Source organism: Hydra viridissima, unplaced genomic scaffold (genome assembly GCF_058129835.1).
Source record: "Hydra viridissima isolate aposymbiotic clone 2 unplaced genomic scaffold, HvirCarnegie_v1 scaffold_4, whole genome shotgun sequence".
Lineage (NCBI taxonomy): Eukaryota > Metazoa > Cnidaria > Hydrozoa > Anthoathecata > Hydridae > Hydra > Hydra viridissima.
Genome location: NW_028324303.1, coordinates 1172869 through 1183054, shown reverse-complemented (window position 1 = coordinate 1183054; position 10186 = coordinate 1172869). Strand labels below are relative to the sequence as shown.

Genomic DNA, 10186 nt, shown 5'->3' with positions numbered 1-10186 from the left:
TGTTGAGAAACTTTAAGATTGGACTTTTAGAATGACTTAAGGATTATAACAAAAAGGAAAAAAATTGTAATTCACATAATTGATAAAGATTAGACCAAAAAGTCATACAATTCTGCTAATAAAATATCGAGTTGGATGCCCACACATGTTAGGAATAACAAAACACTGTATAAAAAGAAGGTTCGGTTAAATGTGCGCAGCGGTTAAATAGATGAATTAGGCAGTTCGGTTAAATAGGCAGCGAACTAAGCTGAAGAAAAATGTGCTAAAATTAGTCTGGTCTTCAGTGAAATGTTTTTTGCGTTCCACCGTAACAATATACTTTTATACAATGCATTTTTAAGAATGCTCAAATTAATGGCATACATTTTTTAGCTTGCGGGTTGATCTTTTAATTGCCCCAGATTTACGCGTAACAATACAACTGCATCAGAAATTCACTTCGTTTATAAAAAAGATTTGGAAAGCTCAAAAAAACGTTTAAGAATCTTCGACGTAGGCTTCAGAGTATTTTAGTCGGTCGATAATTAATTGAAAAAGAAAGCAAATATACAAGTAAGTGAAACTTTATAGTATTGCTTTTGTTTACAAGGAATCTTTTTGTTCACAAGGAATCTTTAAAGTTCTTCTCGTAGACTTTGTCATTAAAAAAATCAAACGCCTTTTTCAACGCGCGTGATTGTAATTAAAAGCGTGCAAGTATTACGAGTGCTGAAATGTATCGATGCGATATCTATTATAGACACATACTTTTTTAAGGAAGAAAAAATAGTGTGGAACGGCAAACTGAAATTTTTCGTCACTATTTTAATTAGTCAAATTAGTTTTCATGTGGTCCGCCACTAAATACGAGGAAAACTCGTTTGGATCACAAATTTTTTTTTCTGATTTGAGAGGAAAAAAAAAACAAAATTAATACAGAAAAAAAAAATTCTTACTTTAAAAAAACCTCTAAAAATTTTGACAGTTTTTTTGTTTGTCAGTTTTCTTGTAATTTCTACTTTTTTCTCTTTGAATTTTTTTTCTTTAATGGTACGATATAAATTATGAAAACAATCCTTGTTCACAAATTTGTTCGTGAAAATAACTATTTTTTATATACATAACCGCGTTTTTTTAAACTTTTGTTGCGAAAGTTTTTCATTTAAAACGACGACATACACGATTAGCTTCACAATCAACAATTAGAATTCCCCCGGACTTTTTCTCGCGAAAATTAAACGAGAAGAAGGTGGTGTTGAAAGGATTAATGTTTTTTTAATTTAATTATTAAGCGACTTAATTTGAAACTCTACGCCTGTAATAGCGTCATCGGATTAATTCCCTGGCTGCTTAATCTAATTTAGAAGTCTCTCTATTTTTTAACTTCTTAGTTTTGCCTTCGACAACGAAACGTAAAAAACGTTACAAATATTTCGGAAACATGAAAGAAAAAATGAAGCGTTTTATTTATTCGCTTTCCTGTACGCAAAGAAAAGCCTGTATAGAACGGTTGTCATTGCGAACAGCATGCTAAAGGTCATCGCAGCGATTTTTTTCATTTTGCGATATAGCGAATTTTGCTTATCAAGAATTTATAGATTACGGAAATGCCCAAAAATTTATTTTTATGTAAGGAATTCCTCAAAATAGCTGAAAGTACAAATTTCATTATTTTGAATTTTGAAAAAAATGACGAAAACAACAACTTGGTCATTTTAAGAGAACCTAATTGTTTTTCTTAAAATACTTTAAAAAATGGCGCATAAAACATGAAAATGTCTTCGCGTTCTTGTAGATAATTTCGAGATTAGTTTGGAAATGCAATAAATAAGAAAAAACTTTTTTATTTGCCTCTATTCCAAGAGCTACTGGGACTTGTCATAGATTAATTTAAACTTGATAACATTCATGGCATGGCATAAACTAAGTTAACCAACCACGTAATGGCACAAACTAAATTAAGTGATTGGTTATAAAATATTTTAAGGCTTTAAAAGTTTAGACCTGCTTTTAAAAAAGTATTTAACGCTCATTTTATGTCTTTAAAGTTACTCTAAAAAAATTACACTTTCTAAAAATTTCATTGCATAGGTTACCCACAACAAATCGATAACATATTTTTGGAACTTTCAGTGAATCATAAAGTGCTGATAAAAAACCAGTTATTAAATCAAGTTACATTTTCTTAAAAAGTTCAGTTTAAAATTGCATTTGTCAAGACTATACATTTAAAAAACATTTACACGTTTTTTAGGTAATTAAAACGAAGCGTTTTTTGATTTGATTTTCAGGTTAATTTTCTTTAGTATTTGTTTTTAAAAAAAAAACCATTCAATTTGTTTAAATGGAGTGATCGTTAAAATCTTTCTTTGTTTGAATTGACGACTATAATCTTCTTCTGTGTTAACAAAAGGCAAGAAATCTCAACTTTGAGTTAAAGATCTTTTTTTTAACGAAAGAACGAAAGGTTAACATTACGCGGTGCAAATTTGAGATTTCCAGCGTGTGGAATTCTTGTTTAAAATTTTTTACTATCGCTTTATTTAAAATAAAAATTTATCAGAAAAAAATACATAAAAGCAAATTATTTTAAGAGCAGTTTTTTCACTTTAAAAATCTACTCTTGACTTTTTTTTTTTCCTTTTTTTGTGTTTAATAGACGAAAAATTTTTTAATGTAGATTAATTGAATATTAATCATGCCGCAGCGCAAGACATTTCAAGATTTTAGTGAAGACAAAGTACCTCAAAATTTCATTCCTGGCTGGAGCACTCCATCTCCGCCTGATCGAGATTTTCATCAAACAAACTGTCTTCCTCATCATAAAAGAAGCTTTATTCAAACTGGAAAAGATTTAATACGAGCCAGGTTTGTCTCGTTTAATCAAAGCTGTAAAGATCAAAAAAGTGGAGGTTGTCACAATGTAAAAAAGACGGACTCAAAGAAATACTTAGCGAACTCGTGCCGTGAAAAAAACTCTGCACGCAAAAAAGACATGAGTTCTTTGAATTCTTCAGATGATTTAAGAAGACGAAGTTGCTCTATGAGTGAATTATCTAATTTCGATAATTTGTGCAATTTAGATAATTTAAGTTTAAAAAAAAGCTTCAAATTACAAAAGACACAAAGTGAAGACAACCCAAAAATATCCAGGTCCACCAATTCAACCCCTAAACTCCCCAAAGCATTCAAACCAACCAACAACATGAGCTTGCTTCATCCTGATATATTTGTATCTAGTTTACCTCCACGAAGAAAGGCTTCGAGTTGGAATCGTAGTTATTCCTTAATCTCCAATAATCTTTTCGCAAATCCCAACGACAAGATACTACTTCGAACTCGGAGCCAGTCGATGGCCAGCGACCAAGATATAAAAAATTTAAAACAGAAACTACTGTCTGAAAAATCTCTTCGAAGTCAGCCATTCTTAACACCACCAGATGATAACTCAAAAGATAACTCTCCTGAGGTGAGATTTGAACAGACTCCAAGTCTTAGAAAAGTCGATGTATCTCACGAAAATGCACCTCTGTTACTTCCGGATCAAAAAACTGAAAAATGCTTTTTAAAAATTCCCACTAGTCAACGCTCCAATGTAATTGGTTCGGACTCCAATAAAAAACTTACTCAATATGAACTAAAAAATCCAAACGATACTACACCACAGCGTCCTTACAGCGGACTTCAATTAAGTTTAGACTTTAACAAAACAAGCAATACAGATGTTAATAAAACCGATGCTTGCGTTTCCACACCGATAAAGTTTCACCTTGAAGAAGTTGACGTCAAACTTACGGACGAAAAACTGAAATCAAAATTCGAGGTTGAAAATAAGAGCGTTGATCATAGAAGCGAGCACAATTTGTATCGTCCTCGAAGTCAATCTTTAAGAATTAAAATCGATTCTGATGAAAATGATAATAAGCTCCAAAATGATGCATTTCGTAGACATTCTTGGAATTCAGACGGCTTTTTAAAGGCAACATCAATGCTTGAACTGAATTGCAGAAAAGTAAAAGTGATCAGTACAGAGCGATTTTTTGCTACACAAACAAACTCGTGTCATTTGTCTGATGAGGACCGCAATAATTCTTCAGTAAAGCTTCGAGCTAAACGCAAGGAAAGTTTTTCTAAAGAAAGAAGACGAAGAATATCGTTTAGCGAGAGCTCAATTTTCAACGCTTTTAAGGTAATGGACGAAGGAAATCATCGGCTAAGTAAATCATTTTTTAAAGATTCTGGTAATGAAGGAGACAACAAAACAAAAAAAATAATTGAAAACGCAATGCGTTCAAAATTGCCAAAAACTTTCCAAGCAACAGTAATTGACCCTTTCAGTGTACACGAAAGAAGATCCATCAAAAAGAAGAATACAAAATTGGAGCGTGACACTGATTCAAATAATAAAAAAGATTTTCGATCAAGATCTCCATCGTTAGCGATCTTCCAAAGCTCTCCAAAATCTTTAAGAAAACTTCGCAATAAGACCGTTTCCGTAGATTCTGAAAAAACTAACTCCCTTATTGTAGACTCCCCAAAAGTGGAGTCCCCACCTATTGCTGCAAGAAAAAATATGAAGTGGCCAATTCCTCGGTTAAAAGAAAGACAAACGTCCGAATGTTCAGAAGTCGAAATCCTCAGTTGCACTCCCGTTTTTCAACGAGCGTTACGGTATACCAACAGTTGCGACGAATGTTCATCCCCTGATGAAGAACTTTCTTCAGAAAAGAATAAAAAAAATATCCTTCTAAAAAAAATATCAACCGTCGACAATACTTTGACTGTCGACAAAACTTCGACCGTCGTCGCTTTAGTGAACAAAAGTTCCGATGACGTCATATCATCGCCTAACAAAACAAACGCTTTATCTCTCAAGCAAATCGTTTCACCTACGCCTAACGAAACAAACGTACAAACCATAAATGAAAAAAACGAACAACGCTCACTAAACATGTTAAAAAACAAACAGGTATGTGAACCAAACTTAAGCCATGAGAAGATCGTCAATTGCCCTGAAGATGTTCGTACTCAAAATCCTGTTGAGATTCGATCTGCTGATCATTTTAGCGTAAACTCTGTCAGCACTGAGCATGCTCAAAATAATGACGAAGACTGTTCTCAAATAAAAATCCGAGGACTCTCTGAACCTTCTAACGCAAGCTACAAATGTACGCCATCGCAATCTAACAGCATTTCTGTGATAAAACAAGTTGCCTGCAACAGCTCTGACCAAATTAACCAAGTCTACAAAAGTCAGTTTTCATATACATTAAGACACAGTGGCAATTCTCATAAAAATTTAATTTCTTTAAATTACTCCTCGTTTATGTAAAATATAGCAATATATATTATATGTTTTTAGCATTGATTTGTAATTAATTGTAATTAATTTGATTAAAATATCGTTTTTTATTTTACACAACAGTTCATTAGAATTTAAGAAAAAAAGTTTTACAACGACTTGTGCTTCGTTTTTGACATTTGCTACGGCGTGAAAAATAGGGAATGGAGTGCGTTAGAATGTGTTTATGGAATGAAATTTTCAGATATCTAAGAAGAAGAGTATACTAATGCATTAAAGTTGATGCGGTTTGGAGTTTATTCTTCATTGCATATTTAGTCGTAACACTAATGCTACAATAAAATACTTGGTTAAGTTTTCATCCGGCAAGGAATCTGGTAACTACTTTTATATAAAGGGGAAAAAGATCAACCATCTCACCAGATAACCGATGAATAAAAAGTCACTCAAGGAAATTCAGGTTATAAATATGGCTGCTGTGGCAGCCATATTTATAACCTGAATTTACTTTTTTAGCTAGTGGGAATTTTTCAGTTTTCATCTCCAGTTCGGAAATGAAATTTAAAGAATTTACTCACTCGATTGAAACAGCTAAGTTTAAATTTCTTGAATCAAGACGTTCTTCCATTAACCGGCTTACCGAACACTTTTTAGGTTTGTTTGTTTTTTCTTGCTATAAATGCGCGTGTACGTGTGTCTATTTACTAAAAGTATTCATTTATGGTTCATGTGATGGTTCATGTAGTTCTTAGACTTTAAACTAGCCTAAAGCTTTAACCAATCGCGAGGTTAGAATTATTTTGTTCTATCTCTAAGTTTAAATGTTGGGAGAAAGTTTTTGATTTTTTTCTTAAAGTAAAAATTATATAAAATTTTAGCTTTAATTTTTAAAAAAATAAAAACTTATGCTTTAAATAATTTATTTTTAAACAAATTATTTAGAAAAAAACTTGTAAAAGAGAGCGTATTTTAAAAGCAATCATTACTTACTAAAATTGATAACTCATTTTCTTCCAACTTTTAAAATAGGAGATAGAACAAAATAATTCTAACCTTGCGAAATTCTTAATGATAGCAATATTCTGCTTTCTGAGTCGAAATAGATATAATGTAAATATTTACTGCAGTTCTTTCAAAATTCCTCTTTTAAGATCTTTAAAACTCTTGCCCAAAATCTGTGCTTATATTGGAATCGTTTCTCAACATAAATATTGATCATAAACCCGAATAAAAATATTCTCTTTCAATCTTTCGGTTAAAATTCCAAAGTTCACTTTCTTCTCTTTTTCTTTTCCAAAATCTCCCGTTTCTTCTATTTCTTAAAGTTCACATCCAAATACCTGTTCCAAAAAAATTTCAACCCTTCTTATTGGGTGTGGTCAGATATGTTTCTCATCATTTAGACTTATTTAAACGTTTGTCTCTGGTCTCTACTCGATTAGTAAAATCATAGACTAACTAGAATGTTTTCTTGAAGTTTAAAACTTAATTATTATAATTTTATTGATATAAACATAATTGTAATTATAGTTGTTATTGTGACACCAAAGACTATTTTTTTTTATGTAGGTGTATAGGTGCACTTTGAGTTTCAGCACTTTTCATCGTTAGATGGGTAATAAATTTGAATCGAGTGAAAATGATATTTCTGTCTATAATTTAAACGGTGTTTTAAGGAGAATCCAAGTTTTTCCTCTAAACCGAAGTTTTCTAATCCTCTTTCTAGTCGTTTTTTCATTACGTAGATTCCGACATGTTTTCTATCTTTCAAAAAATAGAAAACAATTTTTTTACTTACGCTCTTTATCAGGTCTGTAGGTGCACAGTTAACTTTGAGACTCAAGAAACAAAGCATTTTATCAAAAGTTTTTGAAAAACCCCTCTGCATAGAATAAAAATGAATCGAAACTAAAGCAAAAGAAAATCTGTGTTTGAGATAAGAAAGTCTGTGTTTGAATAAGTAAGAATCGGTATCATATTTAGCTAAATCTTTGTCACAAGTTAAGTAATAATTAGTCCTCAATGTTAATAGAGAAACGGAAGAGCGATGAATCATCCAAACAACCGTTCTACCGAAAATGAATATTACACTAAGATTTAAATTTCTTAAAAAACCACAAGCAAGATGATTTCATTTTCAGATTGATAATGATATATAACTTTTATTACCACATAATATTATTTTGAATAGTTTTTCGTTAAGCAGCTTTATGTGAGAAAATATGGCTATTATTAAAATCAGGCAATTTGATAATATAATAATATTTACAAGATTCTAATAAATTTATTGTTAGTATGAAAAAAGTTTTCTAGTTTTAATAATATAATTTATCGGTGACCGTTTTGAATGAAAAGAAGTTTAATTTAGATGGTTCCAATGGGTTGGATGGATATTGAAGTAATATGAGAAAAGAACCACAATGTTTCTCAACCAGAAAATTTGGAAGAGGTTTGTTAATAATTAGGCATCGCCGCTGTGCAACTGGAAAGTTGAATTTAGTTTTAACCTCGCATAGAATGAATAGCGGATCTACAATAAGTTGGTAAGATCAACACTGATTCTATTAAAGAATAAGCACTCCCGCAAAAGGTTTTTTTTCTAAAAACGTAATAAAAAATGATTTGATATCTCTCTTTTATCTGAATTTCAATCAAAACTTAGGTGTGCCTTATAACTGAAGCAGAGTGTATTTTATTTTAATGAGTTTTCCCGCCAGTTCAAATACCTTGCAGCATTTTAATGAACAGTTTATAAAGCAAATGTCTGGACGCGACGAACCTTTTTATTTCCAACAACAAAAACTTTAACAGTAAACTATATCAAAACTTTATTGAGTCATTAAACATGCTCAAGCGAGAAAATATAGATTCTTCAAAAACAAAATCCATAATTGGAATTGATACATGCTAAAGCTGTATAGTCAGCACCTCTCCAATCGGAGGTGCTGCTTTTTTGTACGCACATAAGCATCGTTATTGAATTGGATAGTTTCGAAGCCTTCGACAGGGTTTTTCTACAGTGATTAGAAACTTCATTTAAGCGCATGTCTTCTTGAGTGAGTTTTCGTGAGTATTAGCGGTATCGTGAGTTTCAGCGATATTGAGTGAGTATTCGTGAGTTTCAGCGGTATTTCGTGAGTTTCAGCGGTATCAGTTTCGTCTTCGTGCGCTTCAACGGTGTCCATTTCAAATTTTCAATTATCTATTATATATATTTATGTGAGAACAAATTAATGGTAGAGGGGATGTCTTCTCATATAATACTCAACAAAGATAAAATTAAAGTAAAAATAAAATTATCAAAACGAGAATTTTAAGCAGTTTGAAAATCAATACTTTTTTGTGATATTTCACATCTCCAGAATAATAAACAACGTAATTCTTTGGAGACAAAATACTTTGAAGATTAAAAACATTTCAGAATTAGAACACATGACTAATTATATTTAAAGTAAAATTTTGTAACTAACAAACAAAATGGATGACTAAAAACAAAAACATAACCATTAAAAATGTTTAATATATATATACTATATATATATATATATATATATATATATATATATATATATATATATATATATATATATATATATATATATATATATATATATATATATATATATATATATATATATATATATATGGAGCTAGTAGTTTAAATAAGAAATAAAAATGAAAATTCACAAAAATGGTGGTAACTTCAGCATGTTCACTTAAAAATAATAATCATCGGACTAGAGTATGCAAGTAGCGGTTTAGGATTATTTTGTTTTCAAGAGCCTGATTTGGTTTGGAAACAGCGAATTTTACATATGAGGTATTTTGAATTTTACATGAGGTTTTTTACATATGAGGTTTTTGGGGCCAGTGATTTTGCTAATAATTGTAAGCGATTAGTTTTTTGCTTTTTTTTTTTTATTATAGGTTGCTACTTTTTAATATTGGTATAAACCCTTATCTCCCCAAAATAAGGGTTTACAATCAAAGCACGTGAGATGCACGCAACCCGCGCTATTTTAAAGTTCAACTCTTGACGAAGTAAAAAACACACAAAATTTTTTCTATAGCCCTTCTGATTACTGACGAGGTTAGTTGCTGTTAAGACGTTTTCTAAAATTTTCTAAAGCAATCAGCGAATTTTGCTTTGTTTTATCTAAATAGCTTTAGATTTAAAGTTTTTTTTTCCGGTTTTATTTTTTTTATATAAAGAAATTGATTAAGAAAAACTTAATAAAATTTAAAAACAATTAAGTTTCCAATATCGTTTAAGTTGATTAAACTGACTGGATTGAAGTCCTGTAAAAATTTGGAAAAAATATCGTTGTACAGTAGTTAGTTTTCTCAATACTCTCTTGCAAAAAAAACAGGTTTTAAAATACGCTATTGCAAAAAAACAAGTTTTAAAACATGATTCTCCTACAAAACATTTGAACTCAACCCTGATCTTGAAATCAGGGGGTAAGCAGAGCAACTTACTAATAGATGTACTGAATAAAAGTTACGCAAAGTCACTGATGTTTAGATTTTTTATATGGATTTTTTTCCCACAATATTCCCCATTAATTTAGTTTTCAAAAAATCTTTATTTCGTGCTATTTTATTCAAAAAATATGTATATATATATCAAATCAATTTTATCATAAAATTTTCTCAATAAAATATAAAAATAACTATTTAATTTTCAGTTGCACAATATTTACTCTCACAACAAAGGGCTTAACTAGTTTGATCTGTATTTTTCTTCTAACTTTGACTTTGCCGACTTAATCGATATATAAAAAAATAATTTAAAGAACAAAACATGCTCATCACTCTAAGCAAGCTCCACAATCAACTTACACTAAACCATAATACACAGAAAATTGCAAATGAATGTACAAAAATATTAAATTTGCACAG

At 30.6% G+C, this 10186-nt stretch overlaps 1 protein-coding gene across 1 annotated transcript; it reads left to right on the top strand.

Annotated features, from left to right (window-relative positions):
- Nucleotides 1-430: 430 nt before the first annotated feature.
- Nucleotides 431-5442, top strand: LOC149889337 (uncharacterized). Its single transcript, XM_090085288.1, has 2 exons — nucleotides 431-555; nucleotides 2663-5442. Exon 2 carries the CDS (start codon nucleotides 2681-2683, stop codon nucleotides 5312-5314), a length of 2634 nt encoding a protein of 877 aa, XP_089941414.1. The 5' UTR covers nucleotides 431-555; nucleotides 2663-2680; the 3' UTR covers nucleotides 5315-5442.
- Nucleotides 5443-10186: the final 4744 nt, after the last annotated feature.

Bases quoted from the DNA above. Each gene is read 5' to 3' on its own strand.
- LOC149889337 (XM_090085288.1), top strand. From the start codon at position 2,681: ATGCCGCAGCGCAAGACATTTCAAGATTTTAGTGAAGACAAAGTACCT.